Raw genomic sequence first — 19,832 nt, 5'->3', positions numbered from 1 at the left:
ATTACGCTTTTAAGCTTCACTTCCTTTGAAATCCCTGGATAGTATAAGAATCACATCTAAATAACATTATCTTTATGCTAAAGAGCCACTGCGGAAAACGAACGAGGTCCAAGGCAAATCCGATGATGGTGCTCACAAAATAGACACAGAAAGGTTAACTTTAGTGGTATAGTACCTCACCGATAACAGCGTTTTATGTCCACTGTCATTACACTGAAGAAATTCTCCAGTGGATGTATTGATCAGCGAAGGTGCTCCCTTGGAAAGAAAATTCGGAAGATCTCTCTCTCTCTCTCTCTCTCTCTCTCTCTCTCTCTCTCTCTCTCTCTCTCTCTCTCTCTCCATTTCGGGAAATCGGCTTTCTTTTCCTTTCACGCTTTCACGCGCTAGTTATTGAAGGTTTTTTATGGCGTTGCAGCAAGATGGGCCGGAGATAGAGAGGCTTTCGTTACATGGTTGGATGTGGAAGAATATTCATCTCTTTCTCTCTGTGAACCTGAAGACTTCATATGTGTATATATATATATATATATATATATATATATATATATATATATATATATATATGTATATTATGTATATAACTGAATCACGAAAGTTAGGAACGTGATAAATCCATGAATAAAGATATATGCCACGGGGCCATCTTTATATATATATATATATATATATATATATATATATATATATATATATATATATATATATATATATATATATATATAAACACGACTGACGACCAGGGATACATTCACTGCTTTTTACGTTAACTAGGCTCTCTCTCTCTCTCTCTCTCTCTCTCTCTCTCTCTCTCTCTCTCTCTCTCTCTGTCTCTCTCTCTCGTGGTTTTTGTCGAATTGCGGAGACACCTCGCTCGGTATGTGTCAGAAATCAATATTCAACAAAGCCACTCCCTTAAAATATATTTTTTTTTTGCATGTATACTCTCTCTCTCTCTCTCTCTCTCTCTCTCTCTCTCTCTCTCTCTCTCTCTCAGGCAATTCTACGAAACCTGGCACGAGGCATGTGTCAGAAATCCATATTCAAGGAGGCCGGGCCAGGCTGACAGTATACAGCTGATAGGCTCATGGAATTGTCCATGGGAGCGGTTTATTTGTGACAGCCTCTCCCTACCTCCCACCCTCCCCGTTATCTTTTCTCTTCCTTTCCTTTGACACGGCCAAGTACGAGTTCGTTTCGCTGCCGATCGAACAATAGGAGAAAAGCAAGACATGAGATCCAAGCAACAAAACCACCACCAACACCACCCCCCCCCCCCCCCCCCCCCCCCCCGGCTGCTCCGCCACTCTGGTTTCCGTGCGGGAGAAAATAATTGCGTTGTGCAGTCGGCGAACTTTTACTTTCTTTTTATTTTTTAAGCAGAGAATATTTAATTTCATTGTTCAGATTGGAAAAATTAAAGGAAAATATACTGTAATCAACCCTACGTTTTCAAAATGCGAGAGAGACGGAGAGATCAATTTTCATTCCCCATTTTCTTCCTGTTCAACAGTATAAAAAAAACTGATTCTCTTATCTTCCTCATCTCACTAATTTCGTTCGATGAATTATTATAGATGACCGGTTAATGCGCCTTGCATGAAATCATTTAACGGTTTTGTATCCGACCAGTTATATTCCTTTAATGTCTTATAATTTTTCCATCTTACTTCCTTCATTTCATACCTTCCTCTAGTAAAACACTTTTATGGAGAGCAATCACCCTTATCCATTCGCCAAAAATACCAAATGGCACATAACCCAACTTACCAAAACCAACCTAATCCATGACATCATTGACCTAACCCTGCTTCATCTACTACATCCTAATTAAAAAAAACATCCGTTATTCGTAACTCAGTTCTCCAAAATCAGCTTCTCGCTTTTCAGCACTAACTCACCCAATCTCTTTTTGACACAGTAGCACAGAATCTCTTATTTTCATCGGCCAAAATAGTAGACTGTCACGCTTCTGCTACGAACTATTTCCGCTGTCACTGCGGGTGTAGATTTTCTGAGCTTTATTTGTCGCTGGCCAGTTCTATATCACGACGAGAATGTCGATTGTTCCTGCCTGAAAAGGTCGTGTGTGTGCGTGTGTGTGTGTGTGAATTTGGCCCATTTCGCTAACTGTCGAGGTCAGGGAAAATGGGGATATCAGTTTCAGCTGCCACCTGGTATGGAAATTTCAGTTTCACGTACGTGCGTATGCATGCATTCATATACATGCATGTATACGTATGTAATGACATAGCTACACATGCTACAAACATAACACATATATTGTGTGTGTATAGTTTCAATTATATGCGTATTCATGCATACATGACATGTCATGCATGTATATGTATGTAAAGACAGCCACACGAGCTACAAACATACAGAGATTACACACACGCGCACTATATATATATATATCTATATATATATTTATATATATATATATATATATACATATATATATATAATATACTGTTAGATAGATATGGTTTGTAAATATGAATACATACATCATGAAATACGTAGTACTCATTTATTTACAAAACTTGCAGACAAACATTGTGCGGGTAAATTATAGCTTTAAATCGCCGTATAAAAGTCAAAATTCTCAATTCACTAGGTTTATACACGGTGCGAGCTTACAGCAAGTTTTAACAAACTCCCTCCCCCTAGGCCCTTCCATTGTTCCCTTCGGGAGGAACAGAAGCCTTCGTGTAAAAAGAGAGATCTCGGACGGAAGTTTCCTATTATGGCAATTCAAATATTTTATCATTTTCTGAAGCTATTTCAGGTGTCGACACGTACTTTTACTTGAAGTATCTTCAGCTTTTTTTTATTCTTATCTTTCAAATGCTTATATGCAGTTAATAACGCTAGCATGTGTGTGGGTGGAAAAGAGTTCATTCCATTTGTGCTGACATCAGTGTGGTGTAATCATAATCACTCTAACTTTATTATTATTACAAATCTCTATGAACATCAATCAAAATGCACTCACATTTTAAGAAATTGGCCACTAGTTATCCTTAATTGCTCGGGAATGAGAAATACAATGTTCGGGAAACATCCGGGGCTAATGAATCGTAAACAAACGCTCGTCTGCGTTCTGATTGGATTCCTCCTCAATTCTCTCTTCTACTAAATCTTATGTTCGTAATCGATAAAACTTCCTCAAATTGGAATTTTAAATGTATAGGGCTTTTGTAAGTTGTACTGAAATTACTAAACAGTTATTTCTAGCCTAAGGAGTCTCTGTTCCTCCAAAGTTTTACGTTCGAGAATGATCTGTCATTAAATTTAATCACAAAGGTAGATTTTGTGGTGGATTAATTATATGGAAAACAATTAGCCAAACCTACAATAATATAATGATAATCATGCCCCACTATTTTGTTCGCATTTACACGTCTGTTACACTGTATCACATCATACCATGTTTTGGTGACAGCTCAGGAAACAATTAGGACAAGCCCATGGTAAGTATAACTGTCCATATATATATTCATATGTAAATGTGAGTGTGTGTGAGTGTGTCTGCGTATAAATACTGTAATTAATTACTATGAACTTTTAATCCTCATGTTATATTGCCATTAACTAATAAATCTTGTGCCTTTTCTTCAAGAATAACGGAAATCGAGTGTCCACCTGCTAACTCGACGCCACACCCTTTTACCAAACATCTTTGTCATCTCCAAAAATTCATTGTCTTTCTTTCATGTGAGTGAATTCAATCAAAGGATATTTCTAGTGCAGTAGACGAGTCTAATCCTATAACACTCGCGGGGGAATATTTGCCTCTCAGACTTCTGAAAAAAAAAAAAGCTATGATATGTTGATTTTTTTTTATTGGAAACCAACGTAATCCAGCTTTATATCTTCAAACAAACGTTCAGAAATATACTAGATAAACGAAATGAAAAGATTAAAAGAAGAAAAATATTTGAATCTGCACACACCAGTTTGGCAAATATTTCTCCGCAGACAACATTGATAAATAATGCTTCCGCTTCCTCAGCCAAGTTCAGTAACTCTCTCTCTCTCTCTCTCTCTCTCTCTCTCTCTCTCTCTCTCTCTCTCTCTCTCTCTCTCTCATCTGATATACAGTAATGCTTGCTTAATGCGTATGTAGTGGCACATCACTAGATACATTCCAGTCACCAAAATATTAACTTTTGAAATAAAAAAAAAAATGGCGCAGATGATGAGACGATGCGCCATTGTCCTGAATAAGAGAAACGTTTCTTAGCTAAAGTATATAGTTATATAGTTAAACAGCTCAATAGATGCGTGATTTATATCGAAATTTCAGTAAAGTTGAAATGCACAGGTTCGCATATGCAAGAATTCATACTGTCAGTTATTTGCTTTCGTAAATTAGCTCTGAAAATGTAACTTTAAGATATATATAGTTACCAGCCGTAGATATTTGATGCATTTAAACTGAAGTGTGTTCCTACCATGGCATTTTACCTATGAATTTTGCAGTAAAGTGCAGCAATATATTCATATGTTCATTCATAGTTGATTTATATATTCATGAATTGCTTTTCTGTTATATATGTACCACATGATATTTTCAGGAGTGCTCTTACACAGACAGAAAAATAAAGTACACCGACATATTCATATACCCAAAGTAACCGTTCAATTTAATACAAACGTATTTCTACATATACATAATACATACATAAATACATACAGACATGCAAAAGCGAGCTCGTTACAGATATATATATGTTATATATATATATATATATATATATATATATATATATATATATGTGTGTGTATATATATATATATATATGGTGGTATATATATATATATATATATATATATATATATATATATATATATATATGGGGATACAATCCACAATGAAGTAAACTCCTCTTGTAGATTAAAATATATAGTACTTGTATAGGATTAGAGCTTTTTGTGGATTGTATCCCCATTTACTTAGAGGTACGACATAGTACCTGGCTTCTGCATATATATATATATATATATATATATATATATATATATATATATATATATATATATAATACATACATATATATATATATATATATATATAATCTTTTTATGAAAGACACACGAGAAAAGGAATAAGTAAAGAGGAACAAGAATCCAGAAGGAAACCGATGACTAATGAGGGGGAAAGTTTCGGCGGGACCTCTCAGAAGATCTGGACCAGCTGCATTGTCCTGGGAAGGTCTCATGGTGTGTGTGTTTGTTCATGAAACCGCTGCTAGGTTAAATTGCTTAATTAACCAGGCTAGCAAAATATATATATATATATATATATATATATATATATATATATATATATGAATATTTTAGTAAAAGGATCTCATTCAAACTGAATGGTACCTAGCGGAGGTATTTTATTCATAAAAGTTACAAGCTTTCGAAGACAAACAGTCCTCATCTGTCCTTGAGAGCTTGTAATTTTTTTGTAATAAATAACTCCGCTAGATACCATCCACTTTGAGTGAGGGCCTTCTAGTAAATTTACTGCTGAATAGAACAATTGTGTATGTGATAAGTTAATATATATATACGTATATATATATATATATATATATATATATATATATATATATATATATATATATATATATATATATATATATATATATATATATATATATATACATTTACAATAGTATACAAATGTCAACCAGGAAACTGTGTGATATAGAGATTACATAGTAATAATTTTAAAAGTGTGAGTTTGTTTACTTTAATCATCAGATACTTTAAAAGGAAAATATACTGTTATGAGAGGGATGATTTTATCCGAGAAATTAAGGCAAAACATATTTGTTTTCAGATAAGGAGACTATTCTAGTTAAGTAAACAAAAGAATTGCAGACGAATATATTCAGGAATTGACTTATTTAAAACAAAATGCTCACAAGCAAGAAAATAATATTATAAAACACCAAAATAACTGAAGTTAGAGGACAGGAGATGAAAATATAATTACTGTATTAGGAAAAATGTAAATGAATGGTAGACGATGGAATTGTTAATTGTCAGAGCAAAATCTAACGATGTTGTCATTAGACAGAACAAATCATTGTTGGAAAAATAAATAAAAGAAGGACGAAAAATACTGGACCGATTAACATTTTTTTCTTAAGAAGACAATCACTCAGACAACTGGAGAAATAACAGAATCCAAAATAGCAGAGAATGATGGGATAAAAAAAAAATTGCTACGTATGCGAAAAACGAAAGAAGAAAATGAATGAACAGTGAAACTTTGTTTTGCAGAGCACGCAAGCACAAATGTAAGATCTGAAGCGGCCCCCCACCACCCCAAAAACATAGACACACACACGCACAGACACACACACGCACACACATACACGCAAGAGCTTTACCTCTTCTGTGTCATTATTGTTGGTAGAGACAATGGAAGTCACAACAATGGCAGCTTCTCGAGCCTAGAAAGTCCCCACAGGAAGAGGTGACCTACTATTTCAACGAACTTTATCTTAGTTTGCAATGCCAGTGCTTTTGCCCGTTGAGATATATATATATATATATATATATATATATATATATATATTATATATATATATATATTATATTCTAATGTACTTTAACAGTAGGAGTAACAGCCAATAAATTGTGACAGTAGTTGAGGGCTAATAGTAGTAGTAGAGTGACAGTTGGAAGAGAAATACTAGTCATTGTATTAGAGGAAAAATTATGCAGCATCAATGTATGACCTGAGAAAAATTATGCAGCATCAATGTATGGACCTGAGAAAAATTATGCAGCATCAATGTATGGACCTGAGAAAAATTATGCAGCATCAATAATTTATGGACCTGAGAACCAATGTCGCAAATTAATGTGAAACCCCAAGATGCCTACCAAGGAATCTTAATATGTTGAAGAGTTTGATCTTGACAGTATAACTATAATGAGCATACCAAACCGAGAAATTGTGCAGGATCGTTTTTATTCAAGAAGAGCAGCTCTCTAAGTTTGGTAAAAATCCTTAATTTTAGAAATCCCTGTATCCTGTTTCACCCGAGATACCAATGCTGTTCAGGACCTGGGATGCTAAAATCAAGGACAGCAGATGCAAGCGTTCCACTGCACTTTCGAAAAACGAAATGAGAATTAGAGTGAGAGAAAGGATGACAGTACTTTTCAGAGAGGAAAATAAAAGCACTGATGGCAAGAAAATGCAGGTGTAAAGGTTAATAACAGAACGAATTTTAGTACAGAACATGCAAAAGTGAAAGGTGCTTCCTAATAAGGATGTAATCCTTCGTCAGGGGCGACTGAGGCAATTCTGCAAGATGCAGGAGTAGAAGAGAATATATAGATTTGATAATGAGACAACTGAGGCTGTCAGGAGGGAAATTATGCTTAAAAGAATACCAGGAGTATGATGGATTATCAGCGAGATTCTGCGGAACGGTTGTGAGAGCATAATTGAGTGGCTGACGAAAGTGAGTAAGGTTCATTTGGATGAGGATAAACTCTCAAGGAATTGGTGAAAGGGATAACTGTTGTCATAAAGCAGCTGGCTTGTTAACCATCTGTTTGCTTCGTTGGGAATAATTCAGTTTCGTTAAATAAAGTTTTTCTGCCCAATATAAATGATATGAGAAATATTAGTTTAAATAACTTTTATGACGTACGAAAATAGACATTTCTCACTAACGCGAGTTAATTCTAGGCTCCTTTCCCATAGCAGCAAAACAACTTAATTTCATAAGTTTAGGCAAATGTAACGATGCAGTAAATAGCATATCACATACAAGTGAAAAACTTTTTTGGTATAAATCCCCGTATATATATATAGGTTTGCGCGAGGCTAAATGGTTCGTTTCGCGTTTTGCCTTTTGCACTCACGACTGAATTCGGTTTTGGCAGAAAGGGAATAAAAATAATAATAATAAAAAAAAAGAATCAGTTGAAATGTTTCCATTTATATCTTTCCTAGATTGCGAAGTCGCTGACGTAGCTGTATTGACAGACCATCGCCGATACGTGCGCTTGACATCGAACTGCTTTTATTTGAGAGATGAGATGAGAGAGAGAGAGAGAGAGAGCCGAACGTAGAGAGACGAGAGAGAGAGAGAGAGAGAGAGAGAGAGAGAGAGAGAGAGAGAGAATGACAGCCAGAATCAGAATGGGGAGAGAGAGAGAGAGAGTAAAAAGACAGCCAGAATCAGAATGAGAGAGAGAGAGAGTAAAAAGGCCAGCCAGAATCAGAATGAGAGAGAGAGAGAGAGAGAGAGAGAGAGAGAGAGAGAGAGCTTTATTCAAGTCGACACTCGCGGCAAAAACCAGAGAAGATAATTTGTAAAGAGGTAATCCCTCCCTTCAGATGAAAAGGACTTTACCAAATGGTCATCAAAGGATCCTGGTTTTTCTGAGACTGCTCGAATCTGTCGTGGATTTCATTGACCAAAATGAGATCCTTCTGGCGATTGCTATAATACAACTTTACCCCTTCTCGTTTGTATTGTTTTTATGAGTAGTACTGTTCGCCTTTTTACTTTTATTTGTGTTATTTATTTATCATTTTTCATTTATACATATAAATATATATATACATATCTATAAATGTTTAAATTCCCATTTATTCATATATGTGCATATCTATAAAGAATTGAATTCCCATTTATACATATGTATATGCATATCTATAAGTGATTAAATACCCATTTATCACTATATGTTTAAACCTTTACATATAAATATATAAATGTATACCTATAAATGATTAAATTCGCATTTATACATATATATGCATATCTATAAATGTCTGAATTCCCATTTCATACATACATACATACATATATATATATATATATATATATATATATATATATATATATATATATGCATATCTATAAATGTTTGAATTTCCATTTATACAAATATAAGCATATCTATAAATGTTTGAATCCCCATTTATGCATATACGTTTATATGCATATCTATTTAAATGTGTAAAGTCTCATTTATATGCATATCTATTTAAATGTTTAAAGTCTCATTTTTACATATCTATAAATGTATAAATTCCCATTTAAACAAATTGATACAAACCACCTTCTAAAAATGTGCAAAGAGTAATTTGTATACATGGACTGAGAGACAGAATCCTCAGAACTTCGCCGATAGCGGGAGCTTGTGGGCGATGGAATGTTTTTAACAAGCATACCAGAAAATCTCTCTCTCTCTCTCTCTCTCTCTCTCTCTCTCTCTCTCTCTCTCTCTCTCTCTCTCTTCTGTTAGTCTGCATATTTTTGTGACGCAGGCTATTGCCTCACTCTCTAATGTTTTTTTTTTTTTTTTTTTTTTTTTTTTTTTAAAGTTTAAAGCGTTTTGACGGTATTTCATTCTTCGTCGCTTCTCAAGGCAATATCTTGATAAAACCGGCCTATATTGCGTAGGTGGATATACAGTCGCTATGGACTAAATCCCTTCACTAAACGTTCATCGTTTGATGTTTAAGACGAGATCTAAGACAAATCTATTCAAGAACATTTATAAAAAAAGAATGAGTGACTCATGGAAGAGGAAGTAAAGGAAAATACAGAAAGAGGAGATCCCATACATTAAGAAAAAATAAATTAATAAAAATAGATAGATAAAAGTGTATTGAAATGCACGGAGAATGGTACTAGGGTAGTAATGCATTGCATTTTCGCTTGAATTTTTTTAAAGTTCCAACTGCACGACAACCTGTGGGAGGCTGTTCCACAATCCAACGGTCTGAGGAATAAAGGACCACTGGAATTGAGAAGTTCGACAGCAAGACACATTTACAGCATATTCGTGTCGCTGTTCAGCGAATCTGACTGCTGTCGGCAGAGAAAGGGGATCCGGGATCAACAGTAAATATGAAAGATCTCTGCTGAAATACAACTTATGAAAAACTTGGTAAACAAGAGACCGTCCGTCGATGGTCCAAGTCATACCTGCTACTATTGGGAAACAGAAACCTACCACAACGAATTATTCTATCGGAAAGAGATAAATAGATGAAGCTGATTCATTTCCTGCCGATAAGTTACTCTTTTCACATTTTTGAGGTGGATTTTTTAATTTTGTTTAAATGGGAATTTGACCTAGAAAGTTTTTTCGATAAGGTCTTTATTTCGCTTGTAATTTTTTTCGTAGATAATGACTGAGTAACGTCCATTAAGTATGTATTCATAATATATTGATTTACTTTGTATTAACTGGATAAAAATGTCAATAATAATTTATTCATTACTTTCTTTACTACAGTCTTCAACAGGTATTTTTGCGTGATTATATTTTGTGTGCATATATGCATACACACGTGCATACCATGCATACATATGTAGTTCCCGTACAGTCACGTTTTCATGGGAGTGTCTAAATACATATATATAGTTACCGTACAGTTACTTTTTCATGGGAGTGTCTATACGCATACGTAGTTACCGTACAGTAAATTTTTCATGGGGGTGTCTAATTAAATTCTTTACATACTATAAAAACAGCCCTGTGGAAAAGTGCAACGAATCATCCAGAGCAAATCAGGGGAAACGAACGAACATACGTACAGACAGGTTGAGAGATGGAAAGAAAAATATACAAGAAAAACCGAGTCAACAAAAATACATGAATATTCTAAATGTATGTATGCGTCTCTGGAGAGAGAGAGAGAGAGAGAGAGAGAGAGAGAGAGAGAGAGAGAGAGAGAGACTACCCTACATGGTTCGGGTGTTCACCTTTAATTTCTCCTCCCTGTGAAACCTGTGGCCAGGCAGTGAATTCAGAGTATTCCAGAGTCGCGCCCGCAAAATACCTTCAAACACAGAGGCAGTGTTGCAGGCAGGGCACCTCTGTGCAGCTCTTCCGGACAATGGAAGGGTAGACGAAGATAAAAGCTTGGGTATTTTAAGGCGTAATACGCTTTATTACCCCTGGGAGAGTGGTGCAAAGTTTCAATGCGTATTTAGGTGTTCATATATATACATATATATATATATATATATATATATATATATACATATATATCTACATACTTTATGTATATTATATATGATAGATTATATTATATAAATATACACTATATAATATTATTATGTTATATATATAACTATGTATATCTATAGTAATATATAATATATATCTATATATATATATATATCTACATACTTTAGTATATATATATATATATATATATATATATATATATATAGTATATATGTATATATACATACATATATATTGATGATATATATATATATATTAATATATATATATATATATATATTATATATATATATCTATATATATATGTGTGTGTGTGTGTGTGTGTGTGTGTGTGTGTGTGTAAACAGTCTTTGCTCTAATTTCACTTCTTAAGCAAAAAACAAAAATAATAAGCAAATAATACAAAAAATAAGAAAATTCAATTTCTAGGTTTATTCCACTCAAAGTTTTGAAACAGAGAGAATGTTGTAACAGAAAAGGCCTTGAATGCTTGAATGCATTCCGGAATTTCGCTGGTTGTTGTTGTTGCGGAGCGCCTCCCAAATTAATGCAGTTTCGAATTCATTAAGTCAAAACAAAAATAAAAATAAAAATAACATTGACTGCCACGTGAATGTGGAGACTAGTTTTCCAATTAATTTGCAGAGACGAAGGAGCTCGTTTTTTGCCATTTTCTGCCATTTAAAAGCAAAAAACAACATGAATAGTAAAATCTTCCTTATATATTATTTTTATATGTTTGAAAGATATAAATAAGGTAAAAGTGGTGGTGTTATTACTAAAATCTTCCTTATATTATTTTGATATGTTTGAAAGATAGAGGTAAAAGTGACGATTTATTTCACTTGTTTTCGCTCGCGTTAAAAGGCCATTAAGATGAATTAGTTCCGCATTCAAGGGACTTAAGTTTCTGTACCGAAGGTTTAGGTTTTCCTCTTCATGACTGTCAAATAAATGCGCCCACGAATATTATTTATTGGCGATTCTGAAAATTCTTATTCAGAGTTCTCTGCTTCGATTCTTGGGTTCTTTACTGGCTCAAGAATGCCAAAAACTTGTCATAAGATATACATACATACATATGTATATATGTGTATATATATATACATAATGTAGTTATATATACAACTAGACAGATATACGTATGATTTACATAACGTTTACATGCATATTGAATACTGTATACATTTCGACATCGAGTTTATAATATATATATATATATATATATATATATATATATATATATATATATATATATATATATATATATATATATATACAGGGTGTCCATAAAGTCCCAGTACCATTCTGGGCAATAAATACTTGTAATGGCACTGGGACTTTAGGGACACCCTGTAGATTTATATATAATAATATATATATAATATATATAATATATATATATATATATATATATATATATATTATATAGACTTGAATGTATATTTGAAGAATGGAAACAAGATTAATGAACAATGAATTTTCGCTTTACATTAACAACGAGTTAGATTTTTCGAGGTTACCATTAATGATATAACAGTGAGAAAGTTGACTATTTCTTTTTAATGGGTATTACAGCCCATTCGGTATATATGAAATACAAAATTATGTGAAAGCACGGAGTGAAAATACACCACGAATAGAATACCATCAAAGCGCAACCGAGATGAAATGAGGATATGAAAATTTGAAACGCTTTGGCAGCTCATCTCTGGAAACAGAATGCCAGAGTCTGTGCAGGTATCGGGAACACAAAAGGAGCAAAGAAAATACGTATATAGAGCGGAGTCAGTATTGAGGCTGGCAGGAAGTGTATGAAAGGGAAATTTTGCTGTGGAGATAAAAGATATTTTATTGGGGAATTATAACTTTCATACAGATGTTATGTTGATGGATGTTGGTAGGGAAATGGGATGATGGACGAACTTGTCGATTGAGAGAAAGCGAGATAATAAATGGAAGGCTGGATTTTTGGAGGGTGGCAAGTTCGTACAAAGAGTGAAACTTGCAAATCAGGATGATTTTGTGCTCATATGCAATCTTTGCTGTAGAGGAGCCTGGAAACGGAAGGGGAAGCTCATATAGCAGAAACGGACTGTTGCTGCAAGACTTTCTCTCTCTCTCTCTCTCTCTCTCTCTCTCTCTCTCTCTCTCTCTCTCTCTCTCTCTCTCTCTCTCTCTCTTAGCCTGAAAATGAAAGTATGAAAACTTTTACTTTCTCTCAGCGTCAGTCATTTTCCTCTCAGCCTGAAAACAAAAGAATGACCCCTCTCTCTCTCTCTCTCTCTCTCTCTCTCTCTCTCTCTCTCTCTCTCTCTCTCTCTCTCAAAAGTCAGAGGATAGACGAGCGTGCTCACAGACCCCAGTGTTGCAGCAACAGTTGGTTCAAAGGAAATTATGATGGCAGAGGGACGTACAATCGAGATTATTGCCTCCTTTCCCGAAGGACTTACTCTCCTTTGAAGGATATGACGCGTTTATTAGCAGATTCCTTTTCGTACTTTATCGCCTTCATTTTCGTTTTCACGTTACTAGGGTATTAATTCTATTAGAAGGTCATTTAGTCCTTGTGGATATGTTAAAACAGTTTTTTCTGTATTTTCTAGTCGTCGCTTGGGATAGATATGTCAAAAGCACTATTATTATTGATTCATTTTTCGAGTCGCGAATCGTAAACTCTATATGGATAAGACATTCAATTTAGATTTTTTTCCGTAAACTCTAGCTTTCACAAGAAAACTAGACTACAAGGCTATAACTATCGTATTGCTAGAAAATTTACTAATGCTAATCAAATCCAAAAGAAAAATTCGTACAGAAAAAACGGGCTGTCATCGCACCTCTTAGAAATATTTTTATGGATACAATTTGTACCAAGTTGTCACACACACACTGTACGGACAAGAATCAAGGGGAGTCAAAGGCAGGTAGTCCTCAGGAAATCTGCCTCAAGGGGAAAACACAACAACCTCAAGGAAATTCAAGAACAAATTTTTAAAAATCCCCAGAAAACACTCGGATGTTCCTGAGGGACGCAGCACAGCATGCAAGAAACAAAATATCAATAGGTAGCCAGACTCCCAAAGGTTACACCAGGCTCGGCTATTACCTCCCCAGCCACGACAGTCCTAACAATTTAGACATCGATCCTCACGAGCTGAATTTACTGACTTGTAGCGATAGCATTGTTTTCCAAATATCATATACACTCCCATGCTTCCTTGTAGAGAGTGCAGCAATAAAATCCTGCTCCCTTGTAAAGAGGACAGCGCCTAAAATAAAGTGAAATAAAAATAACTTCAAAATATCATCATTCTCAATAGGAACACCCCTGGTGATCTAGTACTTCGTGGACGTAAGATAAACCTGTACAGATCTAGAAAAGAATAGAGACACAAGAAACAATGTACGCTCAACACACACCCAACGAAAAGCAAAAGAAATTATCAGTTCGCTTTGCCAGTGCTTGGGGATTCATATGTAGAGTTTCTTATTAATACCTTACAAACCAGTGTTGCCTGATGTCATTACTGGCACCAGCACATTATATATATTATATATATATATATATATATATATATATATATATATATATATATATATATATATATATATATATATATAAAATCATAAAATATACAAAATGCAAAAACATGTATGTATATATATATATATATATATATATATATATATATATATATATATATATATATATATATGTGTGGCAGAAATTTCACTTTTGCCATTTTGCTTGTGCATACACTGTATGTATGCAACTGTTTAAGCGTGTGCTGGAATTTGAGTATATATGTAATAAAATTACCTTTTTATTTAGTCTGCTTCCTTGAGCTCTGTTCTGTAAGTTATTTCCATGAGCCCATAATCCTCTTTTAATATGGATCAAATACACCAATGGTAAATTTTAACAAAAATCATGTGTTTAGTAACTGGATATTTGTAAACTTTGTGTGACCACAAATGGTGATGCATTTCATTGGTCCACAATTCACATCTGATGCACTTCATGTTCCAGAATTCAATCATAAGATATTTTGTCGATCCATAGTTCAACCTTTTATGCAACCAGAATTTACTCCCGAGTTTTTTTTTTTTGTCTATCCACATTCACGTTTGAAGCTTTTCGTTTTACTTAAGGAAATTTCATGATTCATAATTGCATTTTGATGGAATTCATGCATTTGTAATTCACTTCTCATGCATTTCACTTATCCATAACTCACTGTTGATCCAAATTACGGATTAATATTTCACTTTTGATGCCGTTCATATACATGTAATTTACTTTTGATGATATTCATGTATGTACGATGAAATTGTCCTAAATGCATTTCGTTTATTCGTAGGTTACAGTTGGTGCAGTTTATGTATGCATAAACTACTGATGCTTTCCATGTATGAGTAATTATTTTGTTATGCATTTTTACATATCCACAACTAATTTGTAATGCATTTTTACATATCCACAATATATTTGTAATGCATTTTTACATATCCACAATTAATTTGTAATGCATTTCTTATGTCTTTGGATTTACTATTTATGCATTTCCTGCATACCAAATTCAACTTCGCTAAAGAAATTCTCTTATCTCCGCAGGCTCCAACCAATGGGGCACCGATCACTACCTCCCAGTCCATGTTTGACCTGACCTCGACTGACACTCGCCGCGGCAGCGCCAAGACTCGGCGCTCACCTCCCTCGCGATCCACCAGCGAGGACTCGGGAAGGTGCTCCGAGATGGGCCAGTCTCACGTCGACCCGGACAGGTTCCGGACGAGCCTGCAGATTCAAGCGAGGAATCGTAACAGGCTCGTGGACTCCGCCTGCTGAGTCGGCCTGGACTCAGCCGCCGAGTCAGTCGAGTCTTGGTTGGATCCATTTACTCCTTTCCTGAGAACCTGGCCAGCTTAGCTACGTCAAATCACCTCGTCTGCCCCCCCGCCCTCCCCCTCCCTCCCCCAACTCAAATCGAGCTTGGCTAATCTGCTGAGCTTGCTGGATTCCTCAGCGAGCTGAGTTTAGCCTTGAAGCTGCAAACGGTCTGGTCAAGCCTCCCGATGTACCACTTTGATTCACTTCAGTCAATCTGCTACATCGCTTGTACTCATCATTGAGTCCAGTTTGTCTGAACCGTTTTGCTTACCGAGTCTGCCTTACTCATCAGCCTACTTTACCTTGGATGGGCCTAACTAATGATCATCACCTAAAGAATTATTGCACAGTCAATGCAGTCAGGTTGTGTGATGTAGCAAAGACACAAATCTTGGTTTTAAAGATGAATGTAAACTTTGTATCAGTTAAGGAAATCGCAGCCATTCTGATCTGAACCTCCACGAAGTCGTGACCAAAAAGGACAATCATCACCAAAAAAGGGGTCGATATTTATGTTCGTCGTTTTAAAAACTGTGGTTTCATTGGTGTTTTGATGTGAAGCTTTGAAGAAAGAATTCTGTTTTTGCTGCACGGTAGAAACAAGGATACACTGGGAGGTGGTTTAGTTTCCTACTGTGACTATTTAGTATTAAGAAGCAAGTGGTCAGCTGATGTCTGATGGATACAGCAAGCTACAGGAGCTGCAGATATTTGCTGAAGAACGTACAGTACTGTATATATATTGTATACTCCTAATAGGTACTGCGGGAGAGGAATCATACATATCATTTATTTTTTCACGTGGACATCAGCTGACACTTTTCATATGTAATCTATGAAATGTGAAAAATTAACTAAGAAAGACAGATCATACGCTTTGTAGGTTTGAATAATTATACAACTTGGGTGCAACAGTCGTGACGAAAGTATTAAAAAACAAAAAAAAACAAAAAAAAAACTAAAATAAATTAACAGGTAGTATATTCTTCTAAAGACAATGTGCTAGAGGTAGACAATGGGCAATCTTTTTTTTTTTTGTGAAAATAAAAATTCAGGATTAAGCTATTAAGATCATTTCTCATAAAAAAAGTGCGAATGCAAAGGTGTGGATTAAGGTGTAGAAAATATAATTGCATTGTAATTCATTTGAAATATTATCGCCTTTTCTTTCGCTCGTAACTCCCAGGTCATAAGGGCATACGTTTCAGACTCAACACTGCATCTGTGAATGAACCTTCTTGCTGTCTAGAGACAATTGCTCAATTATTGCTTACTTCAACTTTAGCTTCACAGCTATATTCTAGCTTCATCTGTTCGAAGTGTCATGGTAAAAAATCTCAATTGAAGTTGACGAACAAGTAATTGGTACATTTCTAACGCTTCAAAAACGTCCACTGCTTCATAGACATCTGAATTAACACGAACTGAATTTCTTTATTTTAGATTTACACGTCAGTTTTTCATAGACGTCAGGGTTCTCAGCAAGACATCAGAAATTAACATTCCATAGTTTTATTAAGAGAAAGAAGTGCGCCATGTCCCGCGTCTCCACAGATGACGCAAGAAACCCCCAGTTGCAAAAATTTGCTTGCACGTTTGAGCCAGGCAACAGGACGCCCCAAGAGACTGAAACTCATCTATGGACGGCGAGAGAGAAAGAGAAAGAACGCAGCTGTGATCAATGCTAAAGATGGCGCCGAGTTTTTTTGATTGAAAACCACAGTACATTTCAGCCGACTCGAAATTCCACGGAATCTCTATGATGACGAATCATTCTCTCGGATGCTGGTGGGATCTGCTTCTTCGTGCGCGGTCGAGGCCTTATATATTTAATATCCATATATGTATGTGTGTGTGTACCATTTAACTATCATGTACTTATTATCACGTAATTACCGAATGCCGCTAGAATCAATAACTCGCTATTTCCCAGCCGTATTCCGCCGATATATTACTACTGACGAACCAATATAATTTAGTTGACGTGTGAGCATCATCAACAGTGCTGTTTTGGCCTTTCTGTGAAGACATTCCGGCAGAATGTCGACGCGGCAGAGAGCGACAGCGGCAGAATGATCGAACTACAACGTCACAGCAACTACAGCTTACTTAAGTAAAACAGCTTGTATAAAAAAACTAAAACTAAAAAGCAGCTTCGATGACTCGTAGAGACCCAACCCAGTACGTTCTCCAATTCCCGTTAGGAAGGAAAAATCATGATATACATCGTTTAATGATAGATCATAACACATGCTTCTTCGTATTTGGGGCTGTTCGGTGTTGCTGGCTACTCCATTCTACTTGACTACTATTTATTTGTTCTATATCTCTCTCTTTTTTTTTTTTTTTTTTTTGTGGTAAGCGTTAACGAACCCTCACTAATACACATAAATATATATATTCTGATACTGCGAAGAAAGTGAGCGTTCAGATGTCATAATACTGATAATGTTTCGTACACCAAAGATTGCTACTAGTCAGCCAAAGAACTTCAAATGAAATGTATAATAGAGTATATATAAATACAGTTATCAATATTGTCTTTGTACAGCACAGCAATATCAAAACAGAATTCCTTAGTCTAAGTGTGTTAATATAAAAAGAAATACATAAATATATATAAATATATATTTTGAAATTTATCTATCAAGACATTTCAGTTTGGTTCTAATGTAGTGATTAGATTCTCGTCAGCTTAAAATCACAGTGAAATTTATTCCGCCATTTTAACTGCAAATATGATAGTGATTGCAGAAACCCTGGATTAGGAACAAAATTATGATTACCTTCCATCGTAATCATTCTGTCACCTTCATCATCCAACTGGATTGATTTATGGGGCGATTAATGATAAAACTACCGAAATTGCGTTATACACCTATATTCAAATAAAAGTACGGATTGGCCAGCGATATTGTTAAATATATATTGTAAACTGATTCAAATAATAGGAACTTGAATGGCCGAGACATTCTCCATCTGACTGAAAACTTGAAGGAAAATTTAGAATTTAGAAGGAAGCAAACTGTCAATTTCAGTTATATAAGAAAAAAATATAGACTGAATCGTATACACTTCGGACCACGCACCTCAAAAAGTATCCACGCATTTCGGGAACTGTCAGTATTAAATAAAAAAAAAAAAAACACAGTTACACTACCCGACGCAGGAACAGACACCAAAGACAAATCATTCTCAAAACGAAATGACGAGCGTCTAACATTAGATTTTAAATTGACGTTTAAGGAAAAAAAAATATAAATAAAAAGATGCTATCTTCCTATGTGTCATTTTGTTTTTCCATCTCTCGATTTTAGAGACAAATAAATCTCCAACAGTTTAACCTACGGTTTTATTATCCTTTCAATTATGCTAAAGATTGTCTGTCACAAAGGGAGTTTAGTATTATTATTATTATTATTAAAACAAACTCTCTTCTGAAACACTAGAGTATCACGAACTTAGCAGGTTTACATAAGTTGTCTATATACGGAAAGGAGAGAAAAGGTAAGACACTACGATACCCTAATCTTAAGTATTGCAGTAAAATATAACAAAAGTACATCTGGAACCTCTTAAATATGTATCGATGCCATAAAATACTGAACTCCCTTACTAAAATTATGCTGATCGAACGATACACCGACAACCAATCCCATGACGTTCCTGGAGGTGATCGCAGATGAGGTTCTCAGAAGAAATGAACACCCACAGAGACAATGCCATAAATTGTTATTCGAATATAAGATTTTAAGTTCTAGGACCTACGAGATCATTATCGCTGGACGAGAAATTGAGATTAAAAGTGTTTGCATTATGAAACATTTGTTAGGAGATGGAGGAAAGTAAGATGGAAGAAAGAGGATATGAACGAAGGTACAGTAAAAGGAATGCAAGGCGTTGCAGCTAAGGATCG

The 19,832-nt window shown here is 35.0% G+C and overlaps 1 protein-coding gene across 6 annotated transcripts in view; it reads left to right on the top strand.

Moving 5' to 3' along the window:
- Positions 1-19,259, top strand: part of LOC135204373 (arrestin homolog) — a 272,295-nt gene extending 253,036 nt beyond the window's left edge. For 4 of the 6 annotated variants that reach the window (XM_064234600.1, XM_064234598.1, XM_064234599.1 and 1 more), the window contains one exon: positions 15,641-19,259. In XM_064234600.1, coding sequence (XP_064090670.1) covers positions 15,641-15,874 — 234 coding nt within the window. In that variant the 3' untranslated portion in view covers positions 15,875-19,259. Of the gene's footprint in view, positions 1-3,625; positions 3,721-15,640 lie in introns of all 6 variants that reach the window. The other 2 variants (XR_010312196.1, XR_010312197.1) reach the window with 1 other exon arrangement.
- Positions 19,260-19,832: the final 573 nt, after the last annotated feature.

This window comes from Macrobrachium nipponense, chromosome 44, assembly GCF_015104395.2.
Source record: "Macrobrachium nipponense isolate FS-2020 chromosome 44, ASM1510439v2, whole genome shotgun sequence".
NCBI lineage: Eukaryota > Metazoa > Arthropoda > Malacostraca > Decapoda > Palaemonidae > Macrobrachium > Macrobrachium nipponense.
Note: the sequence above shows the minus strand (reverse complement) of the source record. Positions and strands in the feature narration are given on the sequence as shown.